General features: G+C 55.7%; 1 protein-coding gene across 1 annotated transcript; it reads right to left on the reverse strand.

The window, feature by feature from the left end:
• Positions 1 to 15,266: 15,266 nt before the first annotated feature.
• On the reverse strand, positions 15,267 to 17,928 carry LOC134413864 (zinc finger protein 852-like). Its single transcript, XM_063147906.1, has 2 exons — positions 17,859 to 17,928; positions 15,267 to 16,374 (listed from the first exon to the last, which is right to left on the reverse strand). Exon 2 carries the CDS (start codon positions 16,358 to 16,360, stop codon positions 15,725 to 15,727), a length of 636 nt encoding a protein of 211 aa, XP_063003976.1. The 5' UTR covers positions 16,361 to 16,374; positions 17,859 to 17,928; the 3' UTR covers positions 15,267 to 15,724.
• Positions 17,929 to 18,845: the final 917 nt, after the last annotated feature.

An 18,845-nucleotide genomic window follows, 5' to 3' on the forward strand; every position in this document is an offset into this window, starting at 1 on the left:
AAAATGTGGAGATGCCCAAATGCCACAGCAATGGGGTCTGGGTAATTCTCTAGAGATGCCCTGAGGTTTGAAACAGCTCTTTGTAGGAAGCCCCAAAAGCATTTTGCCAAAGACCCCAGCTGGCCACTGATGTTTCTCATCCAGCTGTCAGGCAGCAGCCATCTCTGGTGGGCTGGAGTTTTGAGGTGTGTTCTAACCCTGCCCTTTGCTGTGTGCCGCTGAGCACAGGGAAGAGCCAGATAAGACATTTGGTACTTGACATCAAAGTTACAATAATGGAATCATCCTTTTATTAGAAATCTCTCCATTTCCTCTCTATGGTGCATTTCCAAATCTTCAGTGTGGGTTTAGACAACTTCTTAATGGAAATCAAAGGCAATTGGACATTTTATTCATTGTTCATGCAGAAAGAGATTGTGAAGTAATTTAGTAAAGGTTGGAAGTCTGCCACAGGGACAAGGCTCTGGCTGGAGCAATTAGTGCTGAGGGGTGGGTGGTTCTGTTTCCAGGATGCTCAGCTGCTTTGCCCGTTTCTGGACCAAGGGGCTCTGGGTGCTGTTTTGCTGCTCTTGGCCAGAGAGGCTGGCACGAAGCAGAAGCAGAGGCAGATCCTTGTTGCAGGGAGGCTGGTGGGTAAGGAGCTGTGTCTCTGTCCCGGCAGTGCTTGTGCAGGGGGTTCATGCCAGGAGCCCTGGAGTCGCCCAGCGCGACGCCCTGCCCGTGCTCTGGCCCTGCCTGGGGAACAAGGCGCTGCCTGTGCGGAGCGCCAACGTCCGCACCGTGGCCACCAAGCTGGCCTCTGCCCTCTGCAAGGTGATGGGCACCCAGCTGAAGGAATGTGCTGCCAGCAAGCCTCCACATGTGCGGGAAAACCTCTCCAAAATGTTGGGCTGGTAAAGGCGAGATGTTCTCCAGAAAGCTGAGGAAGCGCTGAGTTGGACCCCTCTGGATTTGCCTTTTGAGCTGTGCCAAAAATGACAGAATCCTAAGGAAGGGTGTGCATCTGCCCCCACTCTCTCCATCACATTTCCTAGTCATGTCATGGGGGGCCTGAAGCTGCTCCAGATGGAGGACAAGATGAAGGGCAGTCATGGCTCAGCCTCACACAGAGGTGAGGGGGGAGCTGGGCCAATCTCTGCTGGGAGGAAGGGTCTTGTGGCAGCCCAGAGAGGCTGTGCACATTGCCAGGGAACAGCTGTGCCCTGCACGTGCCCCTGCAATGAGCTGTGCTGCTGCCAGTGCCCCTGGAGCTGTGGGGCTGCTGAGCTGTGGGGCAGGCAGAGGAGCAGGAGGGTGCATGTGCAGCTGAGCCATTCCTGGGGAGCACAGGGCTCTGGGCTCCCTGCTGTCCCAGGGCAGCCCAGAGGCCAGGCTGGGCCTGTGCCAGCTCTGGGCAAGTGGCTCAGGGTTTTGCCCTGGCCTGCCTCAGTGTCTGCCAGCAGGAGCATGTTTCCCTGTGCAGCTGTTTAGACATTTCCAGGAAATGTGTCCCATGAAATATGGAGCTTCAGCTGCTTTAGGTTTGCATGGTGGCCGCTGTTAAACTTTGTGTCTCCATTTTGCAGATCTGACTGGTTACAGTCTTAAGGAGTTTTCTCTGGACACTTCCAATGTTCCCTCACCCACAAAGTCCTCGCCTCCCGTCCAGAAGAGCTCTCTTTCCTCCAAGCTCAGGAAGAAGCTGCCGCCTGTGTGAAGTGTTTGAAGAACAGGATTGATGCATTAGGCTTCATAATTACAGCTGTACATATGTTCTGATCTTTAGATGTAGTTTTGAATTAATGTGTTTTGATTCTCTCTTTTAGTTTTGATTACATATTTATAATTCTATATATTTTATTTTGATGATAAAAAAAATAAATAAACAAAATTAAAAAAACCAAAAGGAGAATGTGAGACCAGGACCTGCTAGCCTAGAGATTATGGGAGTGCAGCTCACTTGATGTGCCAGTGACCCACTACTTCCTTTCCTCATTGGGCCTCTCCTCTTCCTCTTTGGCCATGTTTTCTTTGTGTCATTTGTGCTGCTCTTTGTTACTTGGCGTTACAACAGGGTCACCTGTTGACCTTTTTGAGGGACAATGGATCCAAAAGATCCTGTATAGTCAAAGGTTTTCTACCTAGGTGTGTTCTGTGCTCACCGAAGGCCTGAGCAAAGAAACTAAGAGAAGTGTGTCCAAATCCCAAAGCTTTGCTCCTTTGCCATCTCCCACAGATCTGGCTCACAGGTGTCTTCAATCACAATTCCACAGGTAAGAAGAGGTCATGGATTTCACTGGGAAAAGATGCACTGCTTTGGAAAAGCTGCCTGTATGTATATTTACCGGGGACAGCAGTGCAGCTGTGTTGTTTGCACCTTGTTTGCAGAAGGATGAGTGCACTGGGAGGCCAATAACAAGTGACAAGGGTTCCTCCAATCTGCACTGCAGCCTGGGTGCCATTCAGCCCAGAGCTAGGGGATCATTTGTTCCCATGGACCAGTGCTTGCCAGTGGAATGTATTCCTGCACAGCTGGAAGAAGCAATTCTGGATTCAGCTCCAGCTGTTGGTAGGCTGCATGATCATTGACAATGCTGCCCTTCCAGAAATTATTCTGCAGTTTCCTTTCATAGTCATTTGAAGCTTTGAAACTTCACATTTCAATTTGCTTTGCCTTAGGGAAAAACATTTCTTGGCCCAGTGCAAACTGTAACCTTTTGACAGCAAAGTCCTCATGGTTGACAGCTTCTGATGTTACACAATGTCACCTGGCTGCATGTGTTTGCTTAGCTCTGGGTCTAGTCCTGGCCTAGTAAAGCCCAGGCAGGGTGGCACGTTGCAGGGAAAACTGGTCCGTGAGCTTACGGGGTTGCCATCAGCAGCAGAGTGAATGTGCCCTTTGGGGATTCCTCTGGAGACAAAATTAGAGACCTGCTCTATGCCACAATATTCTCTTATATCTTTCTGAAATATCCTAGAAAAGGCTGTGAAACTTCACATCTCCTTGCACACCCACTGTTTGAAGAGGGGCATTTTTGTCCCTCCTCAAAGTCATTGCTCTTGCACATCAGAAACATGAACATCCACCAACAGGAATGATGCATGGTCCTGCTGCTGCTGCTGCTGCAGAGCACTGGGCAGTGCAAACCTGGGTGTTACCAATATTCGCACTTAATCAGCATTTCATGCTCCTTCAAGCTGTCCAGATCTCAGGCCTTTTTGTTTCAAAGCAGCCACTGCACCATCTCTAGGGAAGAACAGGAAATGGGAAACAGCGACTGCCAGCCTTGCAGGGGTGTGGGGGAAAACCTGAAGTGTCTGCATCAAAAGATGAATGGGAAGAGTGTAATTGCCAAAGCAAATGCTCTGTAAGGACAGCGGGAGCAGTTCTTTACTGCATGCTTGCATGAAGATCATTTGGGATCTCCTTTTTGTGTCTCATGCAGAAAAGGAGCTCTTAATAATACCATGCTACTTAAACCAGATTGGGATGTATCTCTGAAGTGGTTCAGCATGAAGCAGACTGCCTGCTGTGTCACTGCCAGCCCTGATGAGCCATCGAGGGACTGTAGTGTATCCCATGCCTGTTTTGCCGCCAAGCAGAGCTTGGTTTTCCTTATTAGTGTGAAGAAAATACAAGAGTAATAAAATGGACAATTAGACTGGCCACATTGGAAGATATGCTCATGCTTTCGCATGTCAGTCCTCTACCTCATGATCCCAAGGCTTGTTACTCATCAAGAAATATTTTAACAAAAAACCTCAGCTCTCATGTTACATCTGAATAAAACTGCACAAGATCATCAAGAATTCTGCTGTCAGGAACAAGACAAGAGCCTTCCGACACTCACGGGCAGCTGTCCTGGATTGCTGCAGCCCTTTGTGAAAAGCTGCAGACAGAGTGTTTGGAGTTGGTTTGGGCCTTTATGAAAGATCTGTGGAGCAGTGTGCAGGGCTCTCCTGGCAGGAAACTGTTTGTCCAAGCCCAGGGACACGGTGCCGGCAGGAGCGGAGCGGCCCCGCTCCCAGCCCGAGAGTCTGTGAGCTGAGCCACGCCGGGGAGACAAGGCAGCGAGGGCTCCAGCCCAGCTGCTTCACTGCCCTGCCCGCTCCATGGAGCTCTGCCGTGGGAGAAAGCCAATGCCGGACAAGCCCCTGAGCTTCCATCCGCTGCTGGAACTGCTCCGTGACAGCTCCTGTTCTTCCCAGAGAGACCCCGGCGCCTTCTTGTAACGCGTGTCATGGGGGTATTCTGTTTGTTAATAAACTGTTGGGGGTTTTCCACTTTCATCTATTAGGAATAATTTTCCATTGCTGGAAAGAGGTTGTTGGAACACTTTAGAGGAGATGACTTATTACACAATATCCTGTTTGAAGCTGTCTCAAACTGTGTGAGACAGATGGCTTCACACAGGAGCATCCCCAAGGCTGCTGAGGGGAAGGCACAGAGGAAGACAAACCCAGTATTTCTGAGGGAAATTCCTTGACACAAACCCAACCTGAGTTGTCAAACAGCAGACCTGATGTTTCAGGACATGGGCCAAAGAGGAAACCTTTCAGGGTGTTTGGTCCAGGCTGGGCTATGCTCAGGGCAAAGGTGTGTCAGTGTGTTGGATAATACTCTTTTCTTGACCTAGAGATGGTGACACTGAGAGGTGTTTTAAAAACTTTTATTCCATTTTCAGTCTCACGAGAAGGGTGAGACAATACACATAATTCACGCCATCACAATCAGAAGCCAACTATTTCCTAATTACAGTATTTCTTGGTCTATCAGCTTTTTGCCATGCCATGTTGTCGATGCCTTGAAACAAATTATTTAAAACTACCCCTTGTGGGTCTCACTACAATGCATCTTTCATAGCTCTGTTTTCCCAAAGTCTTATTTGCAAGCCCATCTTTAGAAATATTTTTCTAGCTCCATCTCTCTCTCAACAATATCTGTCCTATTCCATGGCATTTTTAAGTTAGACTTTCTTCTCTCAAGATTTATATACAGATTCATACTGTGTGGGCCTTCTATTAGGCCCTAAAAACTTTCTACAAATCCATTTCGCACCTCAGTGCACTTGGCTCCTTCTCTCCTCATTGTGCCTGGCAAGCACAGGAGGCCAGAGCTCCTGCAGAACCCATCACAGCACTCAGTGGGAGCAAACTTGTGTCCAGTCCTCACCTGGAGCTGCGGTGCCCAGCATTCCACCACACTGGAATGAGGAACTGTTCCTGCTCTTTCAGAAGGAGCTAAGGAGGTTTGGCCTTCAGATCAATTGTCTGCAGGCTCCTGCAGTGCCTGGTGCTGCTCCCTTGCCAGAGGCACCCCAGGCCAGGGGGGCACATCTGGGCTGCTGTGTCTGGCTCTGGGGCTCCCTGTTCTGGGCAGTGAGGAGGAGCTGCAGAGGCTCTGCAGGACTGACAGGATGGGCTTTGGGGCTGGCAGGAGAAGCTGAGGGACCTGGGCTGCTGGAGCTTCTGAAGAGGAGGCCCAGGGCTTATCCTGCAACTGCTCCAAGGGTGGTTTCCGAGAATCCCAGAATCAGCAAGGGTGGAACAGGCCATGGAGATCACCAAGTCCACCCTGTGCCCTGACACCACCTTGTCTCCCCTGAGACTCCTCCAGGATAAACAACCCCAGCTCCCTCAGCCACTCCTCACAGGACTTGTGTTGTTCCAGACCCCTCACCAGCCTTGTTGCCCTTCTCTGGACACGCTCCAGCCCTTCCATGACCTTCCTAAATTAGTGGCCCCAGAACTGGACACAGCACTCGAGGTGCTGCCCAAGCAGTGCTGAGAACAGGGGAAGAATCACTGCCCTGCTCCTGCTGGCCACACCATTCCTGATCCAGGCCAGGAGCCATTGGCCTGCTTGGCCACCTGGGCACACTGCTGGCTGAGGTCCAGCCTGCTGTCCATCAGTCCCTGCAGGTCCCTTTCTGCCTGGCCGCTGTCCAGCCCCTCTGGCGCCTTGTTGAGGGAGGGATGCAGGGAGGGAATGGGTCCAGATCCAATCCTTCCTGAAATGTGGTGTTCTCTGGCACTGCCAATTCCCAGATCTTGATATTTCCCTATTTTGGCACAGCCTATGTGCTGGAATTTGCTGGCACAGAAATCCAAAACCTGTGGTAGCTTCCTGCTACTGGTTCTGGCACCACCCACATCTTGTATTTCCTGCACCAGAACCCAGATTTGGAAATTTCTCAGTGCCAGCAGAATCTGGCAGATTTCTGTCTCTGCCAATGACACTACCCAGATCTGGTGTTTGCTGGCAGCGCCAGCACCCAGATCTGTAAACTTCCTGGTGCTGGCACAGCCCAGGTCTAACAATTTGGTTTTAGCTAGCTTAGGAAAAGAAGTTCCTTGGACTGTGACTTTCCTTTTTCTTGGAACTGTTTAAACCTGCTCTGGACTGAAAACCCAGAAAAACACCAGCAGCAGCTCACACCTGTGGCCCCCCGACCTCTGGGACACTGCATTCCAGCACCAGAGGGACTTAGAAGAGACTGAGTGAGCCAACTACAGCCCACAAAAAGGACTTTCTGAATTTACCATCTCTTCAGCACTGTCCGAGGTTTGATTTAATATTATTCATTTTTCATGCTTGTGAATACTTTACTTGTTAAATAAACTGGGGTTTTTTTTCACTTTTCTTGAGGAAAGTCTTTTCCTGAACTAGTAGGGGGAGGGGCTGCTTGAACTTTCTTTCTAGACGGGCCCCTTTTGGAGATTTCCTCCCAAAATTTGCCCTAAGCCAGCACAAACAGTCATCATGAAAATTTCACCAGTGGCGTAATTTCCCAGTGGCAAATCTTGTGACAGAAGCTTGACCTTGTTCTCCATGAGAGATTCTTGGGAAGAGCAGACAGGAGAAGATGCCTGGAAAAGTGAAATGAAAATGAAAGAAATAATTCAAGATGTTTTCCTCTATTAATTTCTATGCTCCCCTTTTCCATGTTGCATCCCAGTAATTCCAGATGCACAGCACCTCTAAGATCGGTGACTAAGTGATTTTTAGACACTCTAAAATGCCATGAGCCACACACAGTTTTCCTTCCCCTGTTTTTACAGGAAAGCAACACTGGAGATGTAAGTGCAGTGCTTGGGTCATGAAGGAATCCTACCCCAAGGGAAGGTGGCCCGACAGTGTTTGACCCTCAGCAAGGACAATGCACAGCAGCGAGCGAGAGGATTGCTGTTCCCTCACACTGGTTCAGGAGTCAGGGCTCTGCATCCGGGCTCAGCGCTGCAAAGTTCCCGTGTTTGGGCAGATGGAGGGGCTGTCCCCGGGGCACGCGGGGCTCGAACGTGGGGCTCGTGGGGGGAGCGGGGAACGGACACGGGGACGAACGGCCCCGGTGCTTCAGTTGCAGCGGCAGCAGCGGCGGCAGCGGCAGCAGCAGCGGCGACAGCAGCGGCGACAGCAGCGGCGACAGCAGCGGCGACAGCAGCAGCAAAAAGAGATATTCTAGAGCACTCTTTCTCTTTCACTCTTTCTTTCTCTCTCTCTCCCTTTCCCGTTGTCGGGCACCCTTCTCTCGGGGTCCCTTGCCCGGCATCCCTCTCCTCTCCCCGCCTCCCTCTCCCCTTGCCGGGCGGGGCCATGCCCCTGGCCCGCCCCCGGCCCCGAGCGGGGCTCCTCCCGGGGCCCGCGGAGGACACAGGCGGCGCGGCCGCTCCCGCCGCCTCCGCTGCGGCTTCCCCGGCCCGAGCTCCGCCCCTCGGCAGCGCGGCCGCCGGCCCCGAGCCTCCCGTGCCGCGTTCCGAGGAGCGAACGCCTCGGCATGGCCGGCCCGGTGCGGGTGAGGGGCACTCGGGGGCCGTTGCTGGCCCCGGGCCGAGCTCTGACAGCTGCGTCCCGCCCGCAGGTGAGGCGCAGGAGGCCCTGCAGGAGCGGCACCGGCTGGGCTCGCTGCTGGGGCGCGCTCCAGGCACAGCCATGGAGCAGAGAGCCTCGCGAGCGCCCAAGCTGGTCTGCGTGGAGGACGAGGAGGAAGAAGGCCCTGGAGCTGCCGCAGCACAGGACACGGAAGAGGCGGTGCCATTCAGTCCACCACAGGAGGGTGAGTGGCAGAGCTGGGCTGCAGGGCTGGAGCCTGCAGCCAACTTGGCGCCATGCCATGCCATGCCATGCCATGCCATGCCATGCCATGCCATGCCATGCCATGCCATGCCATGCCATGCCATGCCATCCTCTGGGGAAATGCCACGGACAGGACAGGGGCAGGGCAGACATCCCGCAGTGGCCGTGCTCCATCCCCCTGGAGCATCCCGGGGCTCTCCCTGCCTGGGGAGCGCAGGGCTGGGCCGTGTTCTCCGGCCTCTCCCGCAGCCCCTCAGCTCTGGCTGCGCTCGCTCTTTGCCAGATGCAGCCAAGGACCGGACTCAAGAGCAGGAATCCAGCCGTGGCCTCTTCCGCAGAGCAGTGCAGGTACCTGTGGCCATCCCCCCTGGGCCAGGCCTGCTGGCACTGCTCAGCCGAGTCCCATGCTTGGAGCAGGCCATGGAACGTCCCTCTCTTCCCACCCTTCCTTCTACTGCAGACACTGCGGAGGCTCCTGCGCCTTGGCCGCACAAAGACCAGCAGCGCCGGCACCGAGGGCACGGCCCAGCCCGACTCCAGGCCTGGCCAGTTGCGGGCAGAGCCTGCTGCCAGCTCAGCATCCTTGGAGCTCGCAGCAGCCTCTGAGCAGGACACGGCCCAGGGCAGGGCGGAGGCTGGCATGGCCCTGACTGAGGGCACGGCCACCACCCACACCCAGGCTCAGGGCATGCCAGACACTCAGGCCATGCCCACACTTACCGGGACTCCAGCGCCCACTATGGAGGTTCTCCAGAAGGTTGCTGCTTCCCCAAAGCAGGTAAGCAGCCTGGGGCCGGGGCTGAAGGCCTCCCAGGATCATGTGATCCCTCAATCTAAGTCTGCTGGACCCCCTTAGCCTTTGAGGTCATCATAGTGGGGTGGAAAGGCAAGCACTTCTTGGGGGAAGCTGGGCAAGTTGCTCCCTTGGACAGCACTCCAAGTCTTCCCCATGCCGCCTCCTCCACGTGCAAGCCACGGTCAGAGACATTCTCCGGAGACTGGCGTCCTGTGTCACCGTGGACGGCGGGCTGCACATGGAGATTCTGAGCCTGACAGAGGAACACCCTGCTCAAGTGGTGATGAGCCTCCTGCGCTGTGCCCCAACGTGTGACAGGTACAGAGCACAACTGCCTCGAGAGCTCGGTGCTCACCAGCCCCTAGGGCCCCTTGCCCTATACAGCCTGTCCAGCGGGCTCTGCCAGACAGGCGGAGAGCTGCGGGAGCCTCGGGCCCCTCTGTTTCTTGAGGCTCTGCCGTGGTCCCCCCCTGCCCCTCAGGGCACCGGGGCTCTGTCCCCCAGCCCCACACAGCTGCACGGGGCACGGTGCTGATACACAGCTCTGGTCCCACAGAGCCGCCGCGCTGATGTGGAGAGCCATGGGCACGTCCAGAGTGGCCGTCCAGGAGGTGCTTCCAGTGCTGCTCTCTGCCATGGAGGAGCAGCCGCCCTACGGCAGCTTCTCCTGCGGGGACAACAAGGCCGTCCTTGCCCTGGCTGTGAGTTTCTAGAGCTGGCGTTTGCTCGTCCTCTCGGTCACCTCTCCAGCAGCTCTCTCTGCTCTCCCCAGCCTGGGCTGAAAGCTGGCCTAGGGGCAGGCTTAGGGGCAGCAGGCCGCGTGATCCCCCTGCATCTCCCCTCGGGCTCTGCCTCATGGACACCGTCACACTGAGCACTGCCTCGGGCTGCTTTGTCTCTTGCAGGCAACTCTGGTGCTGTGGAGGATTGCCCACATGTGCGAGTGGCACTGTGCCATTCTGCTTCATTCTCCCCAACTGTTTGTGGCTCTGTTCTTGCAAATTGTCACCGCCACAGAGCAGATGCCAGGGGATGTTGAGACCCGGAGCTTCTGGAGAGCGTGCCGGGAGGAGCATGGCCTTCCCAGTGAGCCCAACAGGTGCAAGTCGCCCTGTCCTTCCCATGCCCTCATGGCCAGGGCCAGCACTCCCAGAGTGACCTGGCCTTTGCTCGGCGCACAGGTTTGCAGCGCAGACCACAAAGGCTATGCTCTCTCGACTGGGCTTTGGCAAGAATCTGCTGGCTTCGGAGCACAAGCAGCTCTGGGACAGCCTGCTCTGTGCTGACACCCAGCACTATGCAGCGGGTCTGCTGGCCAGGTGAGATCCCCTACTCCTGCCACCACTGCCAGCATTTGTGCCCCCTGCCCAGAGTGCCCCACACAGTCCCTGGGGCTGTAAGCGAGAGGGCCTTGTCACCGAGGGAGGGCCGAGCAGACTGGGAAAGGCTGGGAGAGGAGGATGCCCAGCAGCAGCCACCTCCCAAGGGGCCCATGTGCCCTTGAAGAGTGCTGAGGAAAGATCAGACCTCTGTGAGTCATTGCTGGGAGAGGTTTGCCCACCCTGGGAGGCCTTGGTGCCTTTTTCCCCTGGCAGGGAGATGCGCTGTGGCTTGAGCACCTTGTGTCCCTTCATGGCCTCACACCTGCTCAGCCTGCTCGTCGGGAAGCAGCGCCGCTGGCATCTGCCTGCCCTGGCGTTCCTTGTGGAGGTGAGCCTGATGGCCAGCGCTGCCTGGCTGAGCTGCCTCCCAGCTCTCGGGCCTCTCGTAGCTGCAGCCGCCTGGGCCGCCGCCCACGCCCTGTGCTGCTGCCTGGGCCTGGCCCTGTGTGGCTCCGGGCTCCTGCCGGCCGGCACCCCTGGCACTGCCCTCCTGTGCATTTCAGCTCCTGGAGTGCCTGGACCTGAGCAAACACGGTCCCAGTGCCCTGCTGGTGGTATCCTGGCACCTGCCGAGCCAGTGCAGGGACAGGCTGCGCCTGGCGCTCAGAGGCCTCGTGGTGCTCAGCCAGGAGCCCTTGCTGGTGAGAAGGGGGCAGTGGCTGAAGCTACGCTGGCAGCATGGGGCTGGGCAACGCAGACTTCTGGGCTTGGCTGGGCTTTGGCAGCAGAGGCAGCTGCTTCCAGCTCTCCTGCCTCCTGCTTCAGCTGCCCCAGTGCCCCAAGCAGCTGTTGGTGCTGCAGCCAGTCACATTTTCACAGCACAGCCTGGTCTTGCACACAGGCCGGAGGAATACACGGCCTGTATCAACACCTGGTGGAGCAGCTGGCCAATCCAGACACCGAGGTGCTCCAGATGAGCCTCTGTGTGCTCACACATATGCTCCAGGACAAAGACCGCCTGCTACCCTTCACCGCCCTGAAGCTGGCTGAACCCCTCCTGCCACACTTTGAGAACGTAAGGCTCTGTGCCCCCAGGCAAGGGAACTAAATGCTACCTGGAAACTTTGTGCTCTGTGTAGTTCTGGGCCTTTGCTCCAATGGGCCCAGAGTAGTTGGTGCTTAGGATTTTTTCTTTCCTTCCAGGACAACAGCCATGTGCAGCTGCTTTCCATTCAGCTCCTCTGCAAGGTGATGGAGCTGGTAGTGGAAGAGGGGGAAGAGCTTCTCATGACAATCGTGAACCAGAGCCTGCTCCCTCTATTCTTGCGCTGCTACGATGAGAACCTGCAGGTGGCCAAGGTGAGGTTTTATGGACACTGCCCTATCCCTGGCAGGGAGCTCGGCCACTTCCTGCCCCGCCACCTCGCGGGCTCCAGCCTCCCCTGGCCATGGCACAGGGACACAGGTCCCGTGCCCTGGGCTCTGGTGCCACCTGCGGCTCTCTGCTGCTCTCCAGGCCTCTTTCCAAGCCCTGCTTTGTGCGGCACGCTTCCTGAGGAGGAGCGACCTCGAGGAACTGCTGACGGAGGAGCGACGGATGAAGTTCGCTGAGAGCCTGGTAAGGACAGCCCAGGAGCCCGAGCCCTGCCCCTGGAGCTCGGTGTGGGGGCCTGGCAGCTGTGCCCCTGCCCAGCGCCACAGCCGGGCCCGCCAGCCTGCGCCCCCCACCACTGCTCCCTGCCCTGGCCCGTGCGGGCCGGCTCAGCCGGTGCTGCGCGCAGGGAGCGCCCGGCCGAGGGGCAGAGCCCGCGCCGAGCCTTGCCTGTTGGTGCTCCCCGCAGCTGCTGCAGGACCAGAGCCGAGTGGCCGAGCACCTGCGCTGGGCCCTGCCGCACCTGCAGAGCCCACAGAGGCCCCTGCGAGAGGCGGCTGTCAGGTTCATTGGTGAGCCAGCAGCCCCGCGCCCCTCCCTGCCCCCGGCCCGGCTGCTGCCCCGGTTACAGTGAGAGCCGTGCCCAGGCCGCTGCAGCCCCGCCCGCCCTGGGCGCTGCCACCACCCTCCCGCAGCCGTGCCCTCTGGATGGGGCGGCAGTGTGCGGCAGGGGCCCGGCAGCAGCCCTGCCTGCCAGGAGGGCGTGTGGCCGCAGGGCTGGCAGCGCCCGTGTCGGGCAGCTGTGCTGCCTGGCGCTGCCACAAGCTCTGTCTTGGCAGGGGTGGCCGGAGTGCTCATGATGGGGCAGAAGGAGGAGCTCCAGGTCCTCACTGAGGGTGAGTCAGGGCAGCCGCGTGACAGCGAGCACCGCCGGGGGCAGCTGCACATCCCAGCCCCGCAGCTACAATCCATGCCCTGGCTGCAGAGGGCTCTGCTCCCTGTGCGGACCAGGGGCGGCCAGGGCACAGCCCGGAGAGCTGCCAGGGACATGTGGGCGATCCATGGCCAGCACCTTCCGGCCAAGGCCCTTGTCTCCCACTCCCTCCTGGCCATGGCAAGAGCCAGCTGGGATGGTCCTGGCAGGAGGCTTTCCTTGGATTCCCTCAATCTGGCCTCTGACCTTGGCTCTGTTCCTCTCTGTTCCAGCTCTTCAAGCACTGAAGGAAGATGAGAGCCCATCATGCATGAGCAAAGTGCTTCAGATGACCTTTGAAAGAAGATGTGCAGGACTTTGTTCGTCTGCTGGATCAGATGTACCAGCATCCATCGGCAATTTCCAGTGCCCATTGAAGATGGGAGCACCTGCAGAGCAGGATGGACCAGCTGGAGCTCCAGGCACAGCTCTGGCTGCTCACAGCTGAGCCTGTGGGAAGCTCCAGCAGCTCCTGCCATCCCCCTGTTGGCAGCTCCCTCCCTGCAGCCCTCAGGCCCTGCCCATCCCCTTTTCTGCCTCCCAGCTCACCCCTTACCTTCGCTTTCCCTTTATAAACAGTTTGGGTTTTTCACTTGACCCGCGTCTCTGTGGAACTGAAGCGACGCAAATCCTGAGCCCGGGGACACGCAGGGCCCTGCTGCCGTTCCGGGCACGGGCATAGAGGAACAAGGGCAGCTCAGGCTGCAGAGGTTCCTGTCCCGCTGCTCCAGGGGCCATTTCCAGCCAATCAGAGTGTTTGTTGCTGCTGACTCATCAGTTGCCAGGAGCGGAATTTGGGGCGGGGGGAGGTGACCCCGGGGATGGGGATGGGGCGTGCGGGGGCACCTGGGGCCGCACTGGTGGCACTGGGGGAGCTGGGAGCCCCCCGGCCGCAGGGGGAGCAGGGGGCTGAGGGAGAAGGGTGCGGGCCCCAAATTAAACCAAAGGGGGGTTGGGACCCTCAAAGGGAGCAGGAGGGGCCTGGAACCCCCAAAACCAAGCACGGGGGAGGGGATTGGGGGAACGATGGGGAAGGGACGAGAACGGGGAAAAGAGGGGGATGGGACCCCCAAAAAGGATCAGACCAACCTAATGTGGCCACCTTCAGACGTTGATGGCAGCCAAAGGTAGCCAAAGCTTTTTCCCAGTCTGTGTGATCCCAGTCTGTGCAATCCCATTCCATATAATCTCAACCCAGTTTATCCCAGTCTGTATTGTCCTGATCTGTATGTTCCCATTCCATACGGTCCAAGTCCATATTTGATCCTAGTCCAGTTGATCCCAGTCTGTGTGGTCCTGATCCATATGGCCCCAGTCTCTGCAGCTCCAATGCAAAGGATCCCAATCCATATTTGATCCCAGTCCATATTTGATCCGTGACTGTGTGGACCTGCACACACGACCAGGGTCTGGAATTCCAGTTCCCAGCCAGGAAAAAATGTTCCTGCCCTTGAACTTCCTTCCTATCCTCTCAAAAATTGCAATAAAATTATAAACAAAATGCGACGAGGTGTCCAGCCTTAAGGGTCAGATGTCCGGCTAGCAGAGGGCGGCCAACACCCAGCTGCAATCCAATGCGAGCACCCCTTGGTGTCGGATGGCCTCGGGCTGTGCTCGCCGCGGACTGGTGTCGCTGCCACCACGACGGGAATAAGGAGCTGGACACTTGATGGGGACGAAGTCAGGTTTATTGGAGAAACCCAAGATGTCAACCAGGGAGTGACCAAGAATTGGGGGTGAAACAAGGTTATAAAGGGAGGAGGTGTATAAGGGAGGGGTTTACAATGAACCAATAAGGGAGAACTAGGGAGTGAACACGACATAACGGGCATTAGGGAAAACCCAATCAATATACAGTAAGGGAGGGGCCCCAGGACCACAGCCAATCATAACCCCCACAGAGGAGAAGATTCTGGTAACCTGGGAGGAGTGGGGGGTGATTGACTGGGCCCAGGGAGGAGAGCAAATATACATATAAGGGAATGAGGGGGAGAGGGAATTACAAAACTTAGGGGATTGACAAAACCAATGGTGGGAGTAACTATAGTAACAAAATGAGTGGCAGGGCTAAGGCGGGAAAGCTGGTGAGGGCAGAACCATTATATAAAATAGGGGGATAATACAGAAAATGGGGGAGCAATCAAACAAACTAACGAAATGCACTACAACATCAAAAAAATTAAAACTGAAATTAAATAAATTATAATAAAAATGCAATATAAAAATCTCAAGTCTTCTTTACAATATTCCAACAATGATTCAACCCAAACCAACAACTATTACTATAATATTACCAATAGATACAAATAAACAAATTATATACCAAGAAATACCTTTTGAAAGTTTTAACTCCATAACTAATACACTTTAGATAAAAAATATCTAAAACACTAACTTACAATCTAACACACCTTACTAAAAAAATTCATATTAAAAATATACTAAACACAAAACCAAACAACACTATAATTTCTCACACATTTGAACCAAACAATTAAACTTTATTAACATCCTTAAGTACTCTAAAAAATTAAATTTTTATTTCAAACTTCTAATTTCAGATGCGTGGGTGTTTTTTGGATATTGGTTTTTGAATTGTTTTGGTTAGATTATTTAAAAAATAAGATTTTTATAGGAATTTAATCAGCTGAGAAGGCAGCACTCTGCAAACAGAACTGCCTGAAAATGAACAGAACAGAAATCAGTAACTATGAAAGTTTTATTTGCTGTCAAATACATCCCACCCAGCCACCTCACACAATCCCCATCCCACTGCTCCACATTGGGATCCCACTTCTACCAACCACCTCCCAACCCCAACTCACCCTGGTGGCTGTGGAAGGGAGCGAGTTTGGCATGGGACTGAGTTTTTGTGAGGCGGGAACAAGCAATTTGAGGTGGGATTGAGCCCTATTGGGTTAAAATTCAGTTATTTTCAGTGGGATTTGAGTGGTTTGGAGGTGACAGATTGATCCCTCTTGGATTTTGCAGTGCAAAGACATGGAGAAGAGAAAAAAAATGTAAGCCAAACCAAAAGGAGAAGGAGCCAGGTGTGTTCCCAACATGGATCACAGGGAATATGAGTGACCAGGGCTGTGCCCAAAGTGCCTCCTCCAGTGGGGGATGGAGCTGGAGCAGCGCACGAAGCTCTTCCCACACTCGGGGCACTTGCAGGCCTTCCCTTACCGGTGCCTCCATTGGTGTTGGGTCAAGTTAGAGCTGCTGGAGAAGCTCTTCCCACACTGGGGACACTCGTAGGGCCTCTCCCCTGTGTGGATGCGCCGGTGGGTGACGAGGGCAGAGTTGTACTTGAATCCCTTCCCGCAGCTGGGACATTGGAAGGGCCTCTCCTCTCTGTGAATCCAATAGTGATGGAGGAGATCTGACTTGACCCGAAACCCCTTCCCTTGGAACACTTGGAACACTCGTAGGGCCTCTCCCCAGTGTGGAGCTTTTGGTTGTGGATCAGGTGAGAGCTCAGGCTGAAGCTCTTCCCACACTCCCCACACTCGTAGGGCCTCTCCCCAGTTTGGGTCCTCTGGTGCCTGATCAGGTTGGACCTCAGGCTGAAGCTCTTCCCACACTCCATGCACATGTGGGGCTTCTCCCCATCATGGAGCTGCTCATGGAGCACAAGCTCTGAGCTCTGGCTCCATCTCCAGCTGCCTTCCCGGCCCAGGCTGGCTCTTTCCCCCTCAGATCCTGGCCAGCTGCGTTTGCAGCCCCTCCTCGTGTGGCATCTCTGGGCCTTTTCCTCCCCGTTGTCTTCCTGTGCTGTGGAGCTGCTCAAAATGGCCTCTTCCACCAGGTTCTGCTGTGGGCATTTGTCCTCCCTGCTCTCCATGCTCAGCTCCTGCTCTGGGGGAGGAAGGACAAGGACAGGATGGGATTTGCCTCCGTGCCACAGGCAAGGGCAAGGAGATCCCCCCAGGGCTGTGCTGCAGCCGGGGCCTTGCTGGGCTGGGAGAGGGGAAAGGGGCACTGACTTCCTCCTCACATGCCTCAGTGTCCTGGGGCATCTTCCTCTTCCTCACAGCCTTCCTCGCAATGGGAAATTGTGGATTGGGGAAAACAAGGGATGAGCACATTTGTAGGAGCGTCGGGGAGTAGGACAGTCAGGATGGAGGGAGACGAGAGATCTCTGAAGCCAGGTCGTGGAACTAGAACTTGAGGTTTATTGCAAAGGGCCTGGGTTCAGGGCTCTGCTTGGAGCCACCAGCCACAGCTCAGAGCAGGACCAAGAGAAGAGAGGGGCAGAGAGGACGAGAGGGGGAGAGAGTAAGACGGGAAGGGCGTAAGAGAGTGAGGTTCCTGTTGCAATACAATAAATCTTCTTCTAAGTTGAATATTCTATTTCTCACTAACCAATCTAGTACAAGATACAAATCCTAGAGCATTTACATACAGCCTATAAAAATCATGACATCACCATACTGTGTTACAATTTAAACCCTAAAAACTACTCTTTGGACCCCTTCTGCTGAGCTAGTAGGGTCTGCTCTGACCCTGGGACCTGTCTGCAAGCAGAGGGAATTGTATCATCAAAAGGGGATTACCTTCAGTTAGGCCACACCATTGTTTTCCAGTTGTTCAGTAACTAAGGTATCTAAAAGCTTGCTTTCATCTCAGTCTTGCTTATAGTTTCTATATTCTCAAAATCTTTTGCCAGACAATCATATTTATAAGGCTTTCCTGTTTCTTCTTCCCCAAGACACAATGAGTTTGAAGGTCCTTATGCCCGAGTCCATCTCTACAAGTCACCGGAGAGGTGGGCTGCATAAAACCTCCCAAACACCAGGATTCAGCCCTGAAAAAGCCTCCCAGGAGTTCCCCATCCCTGGTCCCTACCCTTTGGTGTTCAGAGGTACCCCCCTGTCCCAGCTGCTGGGGTCACGCTGGGAATGGGGGTCCCCCTTCTCCTCGGTGCCCGCCCTGCCCAGGCTGCTGGCAGTCCCAGCAATGCCAAAAGCTCCCCCCTCTTTGCTCTCCCCATTTCGGGATGCCGCGGCTGTTTGGGCTCCCGGGCTCCCTTCTCCCCTCATTCTCTGCTCTAGGCTGCAGTAGCTCCAAGAAGTCCCCCCTGCCCCTCTCCAGGCTCTTGAGGCTCCCGCCAATGGCAGCGCTCCCCCCTCTCTGGGCTCCCCACTTTGGGCTCCTGGGGCACACAGGGCTCTGCTCCTCCAGGCTGTCTCTGCCGGCAGCCGCCACCGGCACCCCCCGATGTCCCCCCAAGGGGCCTTTTCCGCTCAGCCTTGGACTGCTTCATTCTTCAAACATCCCCCCAAAAACACAACCCAGGGACCCCCCGGGATATCTGGGCCGAACTCCCCCTCCCCGCTCACCTGCGCGATGGGGAGGGCGATGATCCCACAGGTGGGGGCTGCGAATTCAGGCCGGGTTCAGAGCGACCGCACGCTTCCCTCAGCTCAGCCTTCATCCGCTTTTGTCCCTCCTCTTCCTCCCGCTCCTCTGTGTTTTCTCCACCTCCTTCTCCTCTTCCATCCCTCCCCTTCCATCCCTTCTCCTCCTCCTCCCTCCTAACCCCACCTCCTCCTCCCCCTTCATCCCTGCCCTTCCCTCCCTCCTCCTCCTCCCCCAGCAGCAGCCACACCCTCTGTGCCCGTTCCCGCAGCCCTCACAGCCCGCGGCGGCAGCGGGGATGGAGCTGGGACAGGTCGGGATCGGCAGCACGGGGCTCTCGGCTGCTCCCAGCCGCTGCGGTCGGGGGGAGCCCGGCCCGGGCCAAAGGAGAGGCAAACTGGGCACACTGGGGGCTGCACATCCAAACTGGGCCTTGCTGGGGACCCTGCCTGGCCACTGCCAGCCCTTGGGGCTCCTCTCGGCACATCCGCCGGGGGGCAACGCACACAGGGCTGGGGGATCCCAGCAGTGGCAGCACTGCCAGGGACTGGGCTGCGCTGGGTTCCTACTGGGAGTGACTGGGACTGTGCTGGCTTTGTACTGACATCATACTGGGATCGTACTGGGAGTGACTGTGGCTGTACTGGCTTTGTACTGACATCATACTGGGATCGTACTGGGAGTGACTGGGATGGTACTGGGTTTGTATGGACATCATACTGGAATCATACTGCCACACCAGGGCAGATTGTGATCACGCTGATGAAGACTGGGATCATGCTGGGATCATACTGGGAGTGAGTAGGAGCCGGCAGTGAGCAATTGAGACCATGTTATAGGCAAATGGGATATACTGGGAGTGACTGGGATTATGCTGAGGGTGACTGAGAGCAGCTGGGAGCAACTGGGAACACGCTAGGAGCAACTGGGAGGAACTGGGAGTGACTGGGTGCAGGCTGGGGGTGATT

Source organism: Melospiza melodia, unplaced genomic scaffold (assembly GCF_035770615.1).
Source record: "Melospiza melodia melodia isolate bMelMel2 unplaced genomic scaffold, bMelMel2.pri scaffold_54, whole genome shotgun sequence".
NCBI classification, from domain to species: Eukaryota; Metazoa; Chordata; class Aves; order Passeriformes; family Passerellidae; genus Melospiza; species Melospiza melodia.

What these genes read in the sequence shown, in the direction of transcription:
- LOC134413864 (XM_063147906.1), bottom strand. Translation starts at nt 16,360, where the DNA reads ATGGAGAGCAGGGAGGACAAATGCCCACAGCAGAACCTGGTGGAAGAG.